Source organism: Thalia democratica, chromosome 4 (genome assembly GCF_965202585.1).
Source record: "Thalia democratica chromosome 4, ktThaDemo2.hap1.1, whole genome shotgun sequence".
In the NCBI taxonomy this organism is placed as follows: Eukaryota; Metazoa; Chordata; class Thaliacea; order Salpida; family Salpidae; genus Thalia; species Thalia democratica.
The window spans coordinates 53,761,673-53,777,257 of record NC_139168.1 but is presented as its reverse complement, the minus strand read 5'-3'; the positions used below and the strand labels follow the sequence as shown (position 1 = coordinate 53,777,257).

The following is a 15,585-nucleotide window of genomic DNA, read 5'->3' as shown; positions in this document are numbered from 1 at the left end:
CGGAAAAGTTATAGTTTTTATTTTATTTTCATTTAAATTTACTTTTACATACAAAAATATAATTATAATGTACTAAAAATCTTCTAGCATTTCACAAATTAATTTTATACATAGTTTTAAATTATTACGTTATACTATTTTTCTTTTTCTTTTTACTCAATTATATAAATGTGTTTTAATTCTATTAGTTTTTTGAGGATAGATTGTAAATCTGAAAACGTTTTAAACTTATGTGTTAAGCAATAAAAATTTGTGGATTTTTGAAAACAATCATTTCATTTTTTTTTAATTATTGATGCCATAGAAAAATTACAAACAAAAAAATTAACTGTGTCCTGAAATACATTACATTACATTTAGTATATAAATCTTGTCAGTATAAAAGTTTTAAAAAACTTATATCTATCCACAAATGCTTTTTACTTCAACTATGGTTTTGAATATTATAACTATACGAAAGCTCAAATAAATAAAAACTTAAAATGTTTTTGGAAAATTCCTAAAAAAATATTGTATTTATACAAGGACTGTAAAATTTGAAAATCAGTAAAAACTGCACGTAATTTCTATACATTTAATAAATATTTTTAGTAAGGAACAACAAAAAAGAAAAAACGGACTAAGAAACATATTAAAAAACCTGTCAAAAAAGCTTTCAAGAGCAACTTTTCTGTTATCTTTATTGAGAATTACACTCAACATCAGCGATTGTCCGTTTATTTTGTATATATTTGATAGAGCTTCATGTAATACTGTTAATTGATACCTGTAAGAATGTAAGCTTAAAAGATACGTAAAATTTATATAATATATAGACGATAAAAATTCATATTCATAACAGTTTAAAGTCATTATAAACAAAAGAAAAACTATTTTTTAAACACTGAGAAGAAATCTATTAATAATACGGTTAGGTTTGTCACTCTTTAAAGTAAATGTATAACTTAATAACCGTGTAAAGATAATATTTTCAGAAATCATAGAGACTATTTAATATCAAATAATAACATTTGTATCTTAATTTAATGTTGATGAACAACATTAAATTTTATACTTATCCATACAGTATAAATCGTAATGAGGAGTTAATTACTAAAAATCCGAAAAAGTAGTGCCCGTCAAATTATTAAAAACAATTGCTTTTGTGCACAAATAATTTATTGACTGATGACGTTTCGCTGCTCATAAAATATGAACAGCTTTACATGTGCTGATATAACTTTTTATTCTAAAGGTTTAAAGTATACGTAAACAAGCTAAAAGTGGTAGAACAATATATAAAATTGTAATGTTTAGTATAAAAAATAATGTAGAATAACTATTCTCTGAAGCTATCGTATTTAAATATTGACGCCAGAATTTTTATAAATTGAAGTGACGCAGAAGTAAGAATGCCAGTTAAAGTAGCCCAGTAGTTTGAAGAGAAACAGTCTGGGCCTCTATGGTTCTTTAATTTTATAGATTTGAAAGAAATGAAAATAAGCTATAAATAGCATTGAAAATAAACAATGCTTTGAAGTACTTAAAAATAAAGTGGTAAAAATAAAAGTTATCTAATCCTATAATAATTAAAAAGTGTCCAAGTGGTGTGCGATTCGAGAACCGAAAGGTTCTTCGTGCACAAGGTCCTGGGACAAAATATTTTGAGCGTTATTTTTTTTCGTTAAATAAACTATAAAGCTTTCGTAGACAAATTGCCGAATAAACAAATAAAAATACTTTATTACAATGAGTTACATTTATGCAATTCTTATAAAACAGAGTTTATTGCAATTTTGCGCAGTAGTAGTTGTTATTTTAATGCGGTAGTATCTAAGTATGTTACTATGCGTAAGTCGGTACAGTGTATACATAAAATGTAAAGCTTCGTTATCTTAAATTCTTAGAATAAATATTAGTTTGTATCTTGTACATTTATTATGTTAACATTTTTAGTTCATTCAATCAGTGTTCATTTAATCTTAACTTTGTTTATTTTGAGTAAATAATATATATCTCATTAGAATTTTATTTGAGACATAAGATAAATGTTTTTATCAATAAAATAGTTCACAATAGATCCTTTTCTATCTATCCCTTTGTTAACTCTTAAGAACATTAGTTCTTTTCATGGAGACCTCAGGTGGCCTGAACTTTAGGAATCTTCTAGGAAAATATTTTTAAAACGCAGCAAACGACAAAGTTTAAAAAAATGTTGTACGAAAAATTGAGTTAATTAACTTGATGCTTCTTTAAATAGTTTAAACTCTTGACAATATAAAATGAGTAAATGCTTTATTTTTCGAGTTACTAAATTTACAATTAGGTTAAAACTGTGTGGTAGTGGTCTATTGAATTTTGTTGCAACGGTATGATTGTTTTTTGGGCAATGTTGTTGCTAGAAAAAATTAAGAAATGCATTTGTACGGTTATTTATACTTTTCTATCTAAGTTTTTAGTGCTAAAGTGATTTTATCTCAAAAAACGTGTTTACCAAAAAATAACTTTTAAAAGTTAACAAAAATTTATTATACTTGGTTACTACATACATGGTAGCCACAGATCAAGCTGAGAAAAATTTCCTGACTTTTTTTTGACTTTTAAGTAAAATTTTTCTGACTTTTCTAAATCTAAACTCTTAAGTTAAACTTATTCTAAAATAAATAATCAAACACTTGAAACTATATAAATCTTTAAATCTTATTTGGCTTCATTTTTAAACAGGTTAACCCAACAATTTTTTTGATGAATTCAATCATCTAACTTCCACTACATCACTTGAACCATCTGTGTATGATTGATATATTTGCAATAAACAGTTCTGTCTGCAAAATACTTGTATTTTCTAACTTGATACAGTTCTAGTTTATATGCATACATATAATGTTTTACTCTTCTTCTGGATGTAATAGTTTCTCATTTCATACTGTTTTCAAGCAGAGCTTTGTTAATACTTAATCTAGTTCGACCTCAGCCTGGCTTGTGCAACACAAATAATGGTTGCAACAACTTTCCGAGAGAAGATTTAGCAGGAAAATTTAATGCTTCAAAATAGAACTGGTCCAAACAATCTTATTTTTGCTTGAAGCTCTTGAACGTTAATGCATTCATTGAACAATTTACCAAAGTTCTGAATTTTTAAATGCTAGTATCACCTTCAGAGTTGGAGCACATTTTTTACTATGTTAAGGAGTGCATAATGTTGGCAAAACGCTTAACAACAATTGTGACTCCTATTTTTTCAAGGCTATGCGGATTTAGGCATGACATGTTTTTTACAAATGTACTTCCAATAACCATTCTGCTTCGGAGATTTTCAACCGCTTTTATAACAATTAATCAGTTAGTTTTTAAAAAAAATCTTTATTTTGAAACAATCAAAATAGACAAATACATTAAGATCGAGTATAGAAATGATCGGGTTAGATTGGGTTAGAAATGGTCGGGCTAGAAATGATCGGTTTAATTATGATCATGTTAATTATGATCGGGTTAGAAGTGATCGGGTAAAAAGTGATCGGCTTAGAAATAATCGGGTTAGATATGATCGGGTTAGAAGTGATCGGGTTAGATATGATCGGTTTAGAAATAATCGGGTGAGAAGTGATCGGGTTAGAAGTGATCGGGTTAGAAGTGATCAAGTTAGAAATGATCGGGTTAGAAATGATCGGGTTAGAAATGATCGAGTTAGAAGTGAACAGGTTAGAAATGATCGGGTTAGAAATTATCGAGTTAGAAATGATCGCGGTTTAATATGATAGTAAACCAAAACATATTTTAACTATACATTGGGAATAAAAAACTGCATCAGACGTTTTTGATTTTCTCTTGCTCTTAATTTTCTTTTCATCTAAACACTATTAAGTTGCATCCGAAACAGTTTCTTGTTAACTGAATCTAAATACTTGACATTCAAAACAATGAAAACATATGGAAAAAAGTAGTTTCATTTTTCTAGTAGTAATTTAACTAAGAGTTCATCAATTACTAGTTCAAAACTTGTAATACACTTATTTTTAAGTCTAAAAATGCTAAAACTTACTTTTATTATTATACAAAATTCCAGGTTTTTCCAGGTTTTTTTTGCCTAAATTATCAAATTCCAGGTACCAGGTTTCCAGATTTTGTGGCAAACCTGTATATAATAGTTGTTAACAATGTTTGCTAAAATTATTCATTTTGTTATGAATACCTAAAAATTAAATCGAAATTATTTTCGTGAAAAAACTGTAAAACTATTAATTGTTACAACATTAGCTAATTAAAAAAATATACTTTTTTAAACTAGTTATAAAATTTTAACAAAAACAACCAACTTGACATTACGGTTATTTATAGACATATTAATTTGTTTCAAAGCAATATTTTCAACTTTTTTGGTCAGAAAAGCTATCTTTGCTACTAGCTGAAGATTTTTTTGGGAAAAAGAATGCATGCAGAGTTGATTCATAAGTTCAATCTGGAATAATATATCGCTCCACCTAGCTTTTGATAGCATATCGAATATCTAAAAGACTTGACTTATTAGTTTTATATAGAAGAAAGATATAAAAAAGGTTTTAAATTATAAAATTTCATTTTTCTATAGATATTGTTAAAGTATAACTTCAAAGCTCAATCGTTTAAGTAGTTTATGGCGTATTAAAATGACTTGGTTTAATATATTTTTAAGAAGCCTACAACTCTTCAAAGCAAAAGTTTACGACATTAACTTAAAGTATTTAAAATTTTAAACAACTGATCTCCTATGTAATTAATATAAGTTATTTAGTATGAATGTAAAAAGTATACTTAATCAAACTATTATTGTTTTTTATATTAATTTTCAAAAAGTAAAAATGCACCATACAACTCAAATTAAATTTAGAAATCGAAAACGAGTAAAATACGGTTTAATAACGGTTAATCAAGTAAGATTAATTACAGGGTTCGTACGCAAAAGTTTGCAATTTTAGACTGATATTTTCCTTACCCATGTTGGTTGGAAGCCAACTGGGCTTATATGAAACGACGTAGCCTATTTATTTGGTAGTAATGACGTAGCCTATTAATGATAGATTTTTATTTAATATTTTTTAGTTCTAATTATTTTTTTTAGAAATAGCCCCTGGAAAATTCCATAAGATTATTTAGATTATTAGTAAATGAGTTGTCTGAACTTGAATTGTCATATAACAGTTACAGACATATTTAACATTCTACTTTCAGAGTGGTAGCTCACAGAGAACTAGGAAATTAAAACTTAAAGCTAACTAGAAAGAATTTCACAACTTAATAATCTAAATAAATACGAAATAGACAGATTCTCCAGCTAATTTTAGAAAATAGAAATTTTCTAGCATTTGTACTGACATTGATGCCTTGATTAATAATAAAAGTATGTTTACAAAGACTAAATACTTAATAAGAAATAGATTAACAATTTAATAATACCTTTAAAAAAAAGAACTGTTTTTTTTTAATCTCAATGGGAATAATAAATTTTCAAGCAATTTTACTGAAAAGTCCTGAAAATCACAATTTTTGCCTCAACTTAAGTAAAAATAAGGCTACAATTAAAATTTAATTAAAAAAGGAATTGAAAATTTATTAACCTACTAAAAAAAAAAGATTTTAAGTATTTATATTTTAAATATTTTAATAATTTTTAAAAAATTAAGCATTTGAACGGACAAAAACTGGCATTTTAAGAACATTAAAAAAAACTGATTTAGTCTGACGCGTATGAACCCTGTTAGTTAGTTAAAATTTACGAAATAAAAGTTTAGTTACTTCTTCTATGGCAGGAACAGTAAACTTAACCATTCCATTCTCATTTAAATTGAGCATTTCAACCAAAGTTATTATTTTTCTCATACTATGTTGATTAACTAATTTCTGTTAAAAGTATTTTAAAATCTCTTATAAAAATATGCTTCTTCTTTTTAAATGTACTAAATATATACTAAACTAAAACAAATTGTAATGAACTAATAAATTTCATATTTTAAACAAAACTTCATGCATTAGCTTTGAGAAAACAGTAGTATAAACGACAAAAGTTTAATTACCAAAATACACACGTAATTTATAAAGCTTAAATTTTTTTGACCTCATGTTTGCATCCAAAATTTGGTGCTTCAACTTTTTCGTTCAACATTTGTTTGATTTGAAGCCATGTTACAATGATCATGTAGCGGGTTTTAATAGGTATGACATCATCTAAAACATGGCCATCAGTCAGTTGAAGTCCGTATTCAACAGCCTAAAATAAAATTACTCTGATAAAATTAGTCAGATTAAATTTAAAATTATATGTTTAGAGAAGCAAATTACCTTAATAGTAAGTAGTCTAAATACTTAACTAATGTATCCATAAAAAACTACAACTATTTTAAGTCTAACCTCTAATTTCTAATAGAACTTAATATTGTTTGGGCAAAGTACTTATATGAACAATTAATTATATAGGTTTAACCTTTAGCGCATATCTAAGATCTTCATGTGCTTCACTAGCAACATTTAAGTGAGAACTGACAGGGTTTTTGTTGCGACTTGAACGTTTTTTCTTGACTTCCTGAATTTGAGCCTGTTGTTGTAGCGCTACTTGTTTATCTGGAATCCAAGGCAGCATCAGTCCTTGTCCAATTACATTGCATATACAAACCACTAATTCTGCATTACTGAAAAATGCTAACTGTAGACTTACATTGTATAGAAACACAAATAGTCTTAGCTTTCTTAAAAATTTATATTTCACTGGGATAATAAAAAATTATGAATACTTTTTGGTAAACAAGGTTTTGTTCTAGGATATATCGGCATATTAAAATTGAAAACTACTATCTAGAAGCAAGTTAAACAAATGATAGTATATGTAAAATTCTTATAACTTAGTTAATGATCAACTTCACATATGGCCGAAGTAACACAATTTTTTTGATAGTAACATGAGGAGTGTATTTTTTCCAATACAAAATACTTTCGAAATAATAAGTATTTTTTAGCAAACAAATGGCTTCATCAAAATAAAATTTATGAACAAACTTATAGCTATCAATTTTTCGCAGTCAATATCTTATTTTGTCTTTCAGTTTAACTTATACAAATTTTAAACAGTTTTTATTTTTGTAGTAAAGTTTTTTTTTTGAAGGAACAATTTGACATCAACTTTATAAATCTAACATCAACAATAATAACAAAGATGCTTTTGAGGTTTTAAAAATTATAGATCAAATATGTTTGGACCTATTAATTTAAATATATAGCCGATATAAATTACAAAACATAGACAAAATCAGTTTAACTGAGTATTTTAAATTAAACTAACTTTAGATGACCTGTTTTTCTAAAAGCCTTAAGCAAATACTTAAAGGTAGGAGCTAATTCTGCGTAACGATGTTCATACAAAAGATGACAGTTATAATTCCACAAGTATGCAGCTCCACTGCATATCATCCATGACTGTTTTATTTGTACTCCTATGTCTGTTTATATAAATATTGTGAACTCTAAACGTACTAAAAAATTTGATGGTCAGTATTAAACTTGTAAAATTAAATAACGTTCACTTGGTTATATCTCTTATAAATGAAGCTTTGCAACGGTTTTTTTTACTCTACTTTTTTGTTTAAAACAAATCAACGACTCCAATTTTTTTTACCGCTTAGCAGTAAGTTATATTCGTAATACTTATTTAGTAGCATAGTCTACTGCAGTGGTCTTCAACCTTTTCAAAATTAAGCGCACTAAATTATTGGAAAAAAAAAATTGTGCACATTAGACTTTAAAATATATAATTCTTATAAATATTTTTTAAAAGTTTCGAGTGTCTTTTTATATATCAAGCGGTTTAAGAATTGTTAAATTTGTGTTATATTTAGCTTTTCCCCATAGAAAAAACGAAATATATGTCATCTAAAATATTTTTTCCTTGGTAAATTTTCTGTGCAGAATAAAAAAGTTTCTATGCAAACTAATGTGCTCAGGTGCACACTTTAAAGACCACTGGTCTACAGTAATCGAAATGAAAAACACAAGTTTAGTAGCAAAGTATTTAGTAACACTACTTTAAAAATAAATAAAAATAAACATATAGTATATTCATTTAAACAGAATGAACATCATTCTTTATTGCTTGAGTTTTAAAACAACCGGTTACTTAAACAGTTGCATTTATTTAATCAACAAGTCGAAACTGTTTTAGTTTAAACTATTATAATTTTATTTACTGCAGTTTGGATTACATGAGTTAGAAACTTAAATTACTTGAAATGTCAAAATTTTAAATGTTGCGTTTGATTAAAATTTAACTTGTTTAAAGCTTTTGCATTTTTTAAAGTTTTTTTAACATATCAAATCGAAGTTCAAATGTAATAATTTATAACAATTGTTAAAACTACATTTAAAAGCTAATTGTTTGATAACTAGAAAACAAACAATTACAAACTTTCAACAGAAGTCGCCAGCCTTTTATAAGTCTCTGGCTAAATTGTTCAGTAAAAGCCTTCCGCAGTCCCCAATTGTTTAAAAAAATGTATCAACATTAAGTAAATAATTTAAACCAAAAATATGAGAAAACAAGCACTAGTCATTAAGAGCCGAGATGTAAGTTTTTACCACAACTTTTAAGAAATTTTTTTTAAGTATGTTTTTAGCTAAACAATACATCGCGGCCCACAGATTTATGCTCTGTGATGCGCATTAAACCAGTGGGTCAAAGTTTGCCGAACTCTTATTAACGAACTTTGTTTAATTATGTTAACCTTTACATTATATTTTTATTTATTAAAGTTCGAACTATAAGATGAACAATAACTTCTTTAGCAACAGTTTATGTTTACAAAAATAAAAGTAAGTAATTTAGTAAATAACACTTACTCATATCAACGCCATTAAACTACAAAAAAACCTACTCTTGTTTTTTCAAGTTGTTATGAAGATATAAAAGTTTTTCGCCAGTTTTTGGAAGCAATCAATTTCGCTTTTGTTCGTACAAGTTACCAGCTTCTGAAAATAACCTTTAAGAATAAACAGAAGACGATTGTGCCGAAAGATACCTTCTTGCAAACCTAACAAGATGCGTGTATTTGTTATTGTTTGAGTTCCACCAAGACGAGACTTCAGCGTCTTTAACTTCTTCAGCAGATAAATTTTCTTCAACCATAAAAAACCTATATTCGTACAACATCATGTAAGTCGATACCGTGGATCAACAGCTGTTGTGAGTAAAAACAAGTCGTTATCATTAAGATTTGTTCGTGTGTAGTTTTTAGTAGTATAACCCCATCTTTCGAAGGCTTCTTTTATGTTTTCTGCCAAGGTTGCTAAGGTTGTAGAACTACTTTGACCTGGTGGACCTTTATGATTAATTTTCTTTTTTAGTACTGCTGCACGCGGGATTACACTTGACAGTGTAAGCATTGCGCCTGCTTTCCGAGAAAAGATAGGAGTCTTTTTTTTTGTGTGTAGCAAACCGTACAAAATCAAGCGCAGCGAGAAGGGCGTAGGCATTCCGAATTATCACTAGACGACTACAGGCATCGTAATTTGAGGCTTTTAGTGTAGAAATTCGACTTAAGCATTCAGTGGCTTGTGCATTTGAGAAGACATTCAACGCAGGAATTTAAACGAAGGCGGCCATTTTGAAGTTATCGTTGGATTGTGACAGTTTCGACCTAGTCTTTCGATTCGACTTTTTTGATTTAGTTTCATTTTCTTGATTCATTCAGCTGGTTCGTAACGTTTTAAGAAAAACCAAGTTCGATTCTATCTAGTAAAATGATGACAAACAAACCACCTGAGCTCTGACCTGCACGTGTGTGAGTGTTTCTTTTTTATATCGTGTTGTATTTTTTAATTATAGAATAAATTTTGAGTGCTAATTCACTGTCTAATAACAGTAAAATATAATTAAGTAAATTTAAGTTATTAAAAGTAGTATATTGTAAGCTAACCTTTTAATTACGAAATAAAACGTTTAATTAAATTAAGTTATATACTACTTTAATTCGACTACGGTGAGTCGTCAACGTAATACCAAAACCAGCCTCGGTTCATCACACCTCATTTCCAGTCCGCATTACTGAGACCAGCCTCGGTTAATTGCGGTGAATTCCTTCCAGTCCGCATTACTGAGACCAGCCTTGGTTAATTGAGGTGAATTCCTCCCAGTCCGCATTACTGAGACCAACCTCGGTTAATTGCGATTTATTTCATCGCGGAACCTCTACGTTTGGTCAACACCCCGAAGAATGAGTACCAATAGTAAGAAACCCAAAATCCTTTCGACAACCAACCTCACTAATCTGGTCAATAAGCACGCGAAACGTGCACACTCGGCCGATAAGGCGGTAAGTTCTAGCAGACGCGCCCAACAAAGTAACCCCGAGCTGATTACAGACTCTAATATGTTAACAACAGCAATGCTTTGTTTTTACTACACTTCTGCGTTACTATATAAAAAGGTTCGAGCAGTTCATTTTGGAGGCTAACAAACTTCCATTCATCAGCTGTAAAGTATTTTTTGGTTTAAATTTGTTGTTAGCCGGGTAATTATGGAATCTTGATTTTAATTTTTCTAGTCTTTTCAACAAGTAGGTTGAATTCCACCTTGTACCAACATCTTGCACAAGTAGCAAGGCTTTTGCATTGACACTGATGAACCTAAAGTTCCTGGATTTTTTTAGTTTCTTGCACTCTCTAGAAGAATGATTAAAGTGGCCAACAGTTTGACAGGCCTTGGCTATTAACACGCTTATGTAATTTTCTGAAAACAGTGAATCTTTAATTATCAGTTGAAGCATGTGAATGAAACAGTGTGCTGAAAAGGATTCTAAGAACAACATACTAGCCTTCATGTTAAATGCATTGTCGCGCAGAAAATTTTGCTGAACTATTGCTGCCTCTTAAAACTTTAGTAAGCATATGTTAAATGAGCTGTATTTGTAGAGTTTTATAATTAAATGAAAATAAAATATATAAATTAAAATTTTAAAGACTTTTAACAAATTGAAACAAATCAAAATTTAAATATATGTTTTATATTAACAAAAGAAAATATTTTAAGTTTGTAAATTAAATAAGTGTTATAAAGTAAGTCCTTAAATATAAAGTCAGTAGAAGAATGTAATCTGCAAGAAACTTTAAATTAACAATTAACTATTTTTACTCTAATGGATGTATATACCTGTATGTTTACAACAAACAATTGAATTATTTAATTAGTCTGTTTCGCTTGACTAATTTTATATATATTAAATATTCAAAACACAATAATATTAGTATATAAAACTGAAAGAAGCTGATCGCGGAAAACAAAGTCTTTCCAAACTAACTGGGTCAGGATCCGGCCAAAACTCAGCTAGGATCCGTCCGGATCTGGTTCCGGATCTTTTTCTAATTTAGGATCCGGCAGGATCCGGATCCGTATCTTTTTGAAAACAAGGATTTGGCTGGATCTGGTTCCGGATCTTTTTAAAAAACTAGGATCCGGCCGAATCTAGGTCCAAACAAAAAATGGGCAGTTTCCGGCCGGATCCGGTAGATCACTAACTATAAGTACATAAACATTTTTTCAATTTGATATTTAGTTTTTTGATATACTTTTTTTGTGTTTTTTATTAATAATATACAAATTTAGTCCGTAAACTTAAACTAAGTCTTAATACCTTCCTCTTTGTTTTTTTAGAAGTATTATAATTGACGATCCCATTAGGTATTAGCATTGTATTGTGACAAATTTCTGATTGCTTAAATTTGAATCATCTAATATATTTTAACTTTGTTTATATAATTAACTTATGAAACTTAAAACTGTTTAAAGAAAACTTAACTGCTAGTTACTACAATCTACAATGTCAAATGCAATTCTGTAACGACAATATTAAAAAAAATTAATGACCTACACCACGTAAAAAAAAATTGGTAGCTCTCTCATTGATTTTTCTGATAAATTCGCAATAAAATTTCCAATGCTGGTTTTGAGTCTCGATAGCTGAGCAATTTTTTTTTAATTGGAAATTTTTCATCGGATTAGTTGGTTTTTCATTGAACAATATGCCATGATTTTGAACCATTTGTACGTAAGCCTATATTTTTAAAATAAGAAAAAAAAATATGCTGAACATAAGTATCAATGAAAACTTAGAAATGTGAGCATTAAAAAAATATTATTGAGGTAAGACATGAAGTTTAACATCTTATTTAACAACAAACAGTTCTACATTAAACTTAAAAAATTTAAAAAAAATATATTAAAAAAGTTACCATGAAAAATCATCTTATACTTTTTATAATTTTGAAACAAGGCAACTTTAACCCTTACCCTTTTAAAATTATTTTCATACCGAAAAAATTGATAAAATTAAATTCACATTAATTAAACAGCAACCACTTCATGATAATAAACGCTTAAATTAAAAAACAAACTCTAAACCTCTCCAGCAATAAATGAAACTTCGGCAAACATTCTCATTGAATCAACGTTAATTATGTTTAGACTTTTAAATACATCCTTACTGTCTTCAGCTGCTTCATTCTCAGAACTTGTTTGATTTGATTCATCTGTACTTGATTCGACTGTTTTTTTAGTTGTTGATGAGGAAACAGGTTTATTAAAAGTTTTGTTTAAACAATAAGGGCGTATGACAAACAGCATAATGGCTAGAACAGCAAGGTAAAAAAAACTACTAAAAACAAGCACAGTGAATGCTTATAAATTAGTATGTCTCTAACTTAATCTACTATGTTATATAGAATAGGAAAAGAATGAAATAAAATTAAATTTTAATTGTAAAAATAAACATTCTTTGAATTTTTCGTAAAAAAAGTTATTGAAAGCCTTAACACAAATAAGTTTGTATCTAAGAAAGAAGCTTAAAAGTGCGTATTCAAACGGAACAATATTGTAACAGAAAAACAAAAACAAATATTTTATAACTATGCACATTGAAACCTATGTACTTAAAAAAAAAATAATTTTAAACAAAGAAATTAAATCCATTGTGGGAAATATGAAAAAATTTTGCTTGTTTTTAACTCAGATTCAAAATAAATATCAGTATAAGAATAACCAAGTTTGTTTATATTCCATCTTCCATCATCGTACAGCATGGCAAATAAGCAGGCAGATCTGCAAACATCCCAAACTTTTTGTCTTCGAGCTGTTTTAACTAGTTCTACCCATAACAAAAACCTGTAAAAATTTACATTTTTTATAAGTTAATTAGGTATAAAAAAAAACATTTTAGGTGCCCTAATTACATGGTTGCCACAAGTTATTTCAAGAAAATCCTGATTTTGCTTAAGTTTAACTATTTTAATAGCTTTATCATAGAAAGTAGTGTTATACTTTTGTATAAAATATTATAATCGGTAATTATATCGTTCAACTATTTTAGACCCTTGTGAACAGCTGTTTGATATTCTATTTCAAATTTATATGATAGTGGTTTATTAGTTGTTTTTTCGTAGACTTTGTGTTTATTTCATTACAACAAGGTAACAACTATTTGTGATTATTTCATATACTTTTGTAAAGCTTATAGCTTATAAAACTCTAAATCAAAAATTAAAGGTCTATTCTACTGTAACTTAGTATAAATAGCATTTATACTAAGTAAAGTTGCAGAGTTTTGGTGCAACATTCCTAAAGGATAAGATATGTTAGGGCTAATAAGCTCATTTAATAGTACAAATAATTTACTTAGTAGTATAAAATACAAAGCAATAAATGATCAATGTCAGCGGTGCTTGCCTTTTTTATTTGATAAGATCCGTCGTAATACTTTAAACTTTTTTTATTAACTTATGTAAAGCTACTAGAAAATAAAGGCTTTCAAAAGTTCGATATTTTTTTTGTAATTTTTAAAACAATTAAAATAAAAAATTAAACTATTACAACAGCTGTTTAAAATTTTTGTGATTAAGTTTCATAAAATAAAAAACAAATTCTATCATTTTTCCAGTTATAAACTTTTTTAAAGGAAAATATAAAGCGAAACTGTTACAATTATTGTAAAAAACAACCGAGTTGATTTAAAAGTTATAAACTATTTTCAGAGCAATATTAACAAAATATTTAAAACTATGGTGAAATACCTACTTAAAAAAGATACATTTTACTTTAATACCTTTAAAAGGGATGAAATTAGTCTGCCTCTTTTGATTTTTAAGACCGGACAGGATGGAATTTTAGATAAACAAAAATAAAAAATGGTTAAAACCATCAAAAAAATTAGTCTCAGTCTTATACAAACACTTCGAAGAGATCTTTCGTTTATTAAAAACAAACAAAAATTTGGTAACTATAATAAAAGTATGATAAGTAATAGTAAAACTATACAAAATATGAAAATTAAACAACATTTAAATTGCAAAAATTATGGAATATATGCAGCTACATGCAACATATGCAAAAAGGTATACATTGAACAAACTATGAACAGCTTTACTAAGAGGTGGAATGCCCAAAGAAACATATAGAAAAACAATAAAACTAAACTAAACCATGAAATAAAAGACCAATTTGCCCTAATTATACATTATAATAAATTTTACGAAAAAAATATACCAGAACAGATTGAAAATGCATATACAGTCCAGTTTTTACAAATCTCTATAAGAACTAATTTAGACTGTACAGAACGATGATGAATTAAAAAACCTAAGGCAAAAATTAATTTAAACATTGTTTTTAAGGAATAGTTTTAATAAAAAATTCAAAATGTCATCAGAATTTTTTCATTTATCAAGTACAATATTAGGAGATTTTTTTAATTGTTTGTTGTTTATAAAAATAGTTTTTCTTATTTACAGTAATCAAAAATAATTTTCTATAGTTTTGTTTTCTTAGTTTCTCAAATTGAAAAAACTATATCAAACTTAACTGACTAATCTTAACTATATGTTTTCTATTAATCTTGAAGTAAAAGTATAAAATTCAGTATTCTAGTAAAATGGTAATTTTTTGTTTTAGTTTTATTTTTAATTTTTTCAAAAAATATCTAATTTACAGTATTTAAATTTATCTAGTTGCTAGTATATTTTTTGTTTTCTATAGAATTTAAAATGTTTGTTTTTTAATAAACGAAAGATCTCTTCGAAGTGTTTGTATAAGACTGAGACTGATTTTTTGATGGTTCTAACCATTTTTTATTTTCGTTTTATTTTATTACTGTAGACTTATCTTTTATTTTCTCAAACAAAATAAGTTATAAAAAAATAAATTTGAATTTGTATTGTTAAGTACTAATATTATAAAATACTTTAGCTCTTTTTGATAAGCACAAAGAGATTTTAAGCAACGATAATTAATACTAAGTTTACAATGAGATGGTAGCAAATAAATATAAGTAGGTAGCTTTTAAATAAAAAAAGTTGATGAAAAACACTCTGATTCTTTCATTAAAAAATCCGAATGTCCTGAATTTTCCTGACCAAGAAAAAAAACGAGGTAAACACCATAAAACTAACAAAACTTTTGTATCTTAATATCTAACAATAAGTAAAAAATAAGGAGTTGACGATGCAAGCAGTTCAGGCTAAACTAAAACTTTTATTATTAAATAAAAAAATCTATACAGGGTTCGTGCGCGAATTTTTTTTCTGAGACCAACTTAGCCTAAC

General features: G+C 27.5%; 1 protein-coding gene across 1 annotated transcript in view; it reads right to left on the bottom strand.

Annotated features, from left to right (window-relative positions):
• The window catches only part of LOC145833723 (cilia- and flagella-associated protein 46-like), a 148,969-nt gene that overhangs the window by 87,656 nt on the left and 45,728 nt on the right, over positions 1 to 15,585 (bottom strand). Inside the window, exons 17-25 of the mRNA XM_082940879.1 lie at positions 13,032 to 13,153; positions 12,395 to 12,537; positions 11,861 to 12,047; positions 7,289 to 7,445; positions 6,437 to 6,641; positions 6,071 to 6,223; positions 5,752 to 5,856; positions 4,296 to 4,486; positions 641 to 766 (exon numbers count right to left, since the gene is read on the bottom strand). Of these exons, the coding sequence (XP_082797005.1) occupies positions 641 to 766; positions 4,296 to 4,486; positions 5,752 to 5,856; positions 6,071 to 6,223; positions 6,437 to 6,641; positions 7,289 to 7,445; positions 11,861 to 12,047; positions 12,395 to 12,537; positions 13,032 to 13,153 (1,389 nt within the window). The remainder of the gene's footprint in view (positions 1 to 640; positions 767 to 4,295; positions 4,487 to 5,751; positions 5,857 to 6,070; positions 6,224 to 6,436; positions 6,642 to 7,288; positions 7,446 to 11,860; positions 12,048 to 12,394; positions 12,538 to 13,031; positions 13,154 to 15,585) is intronic.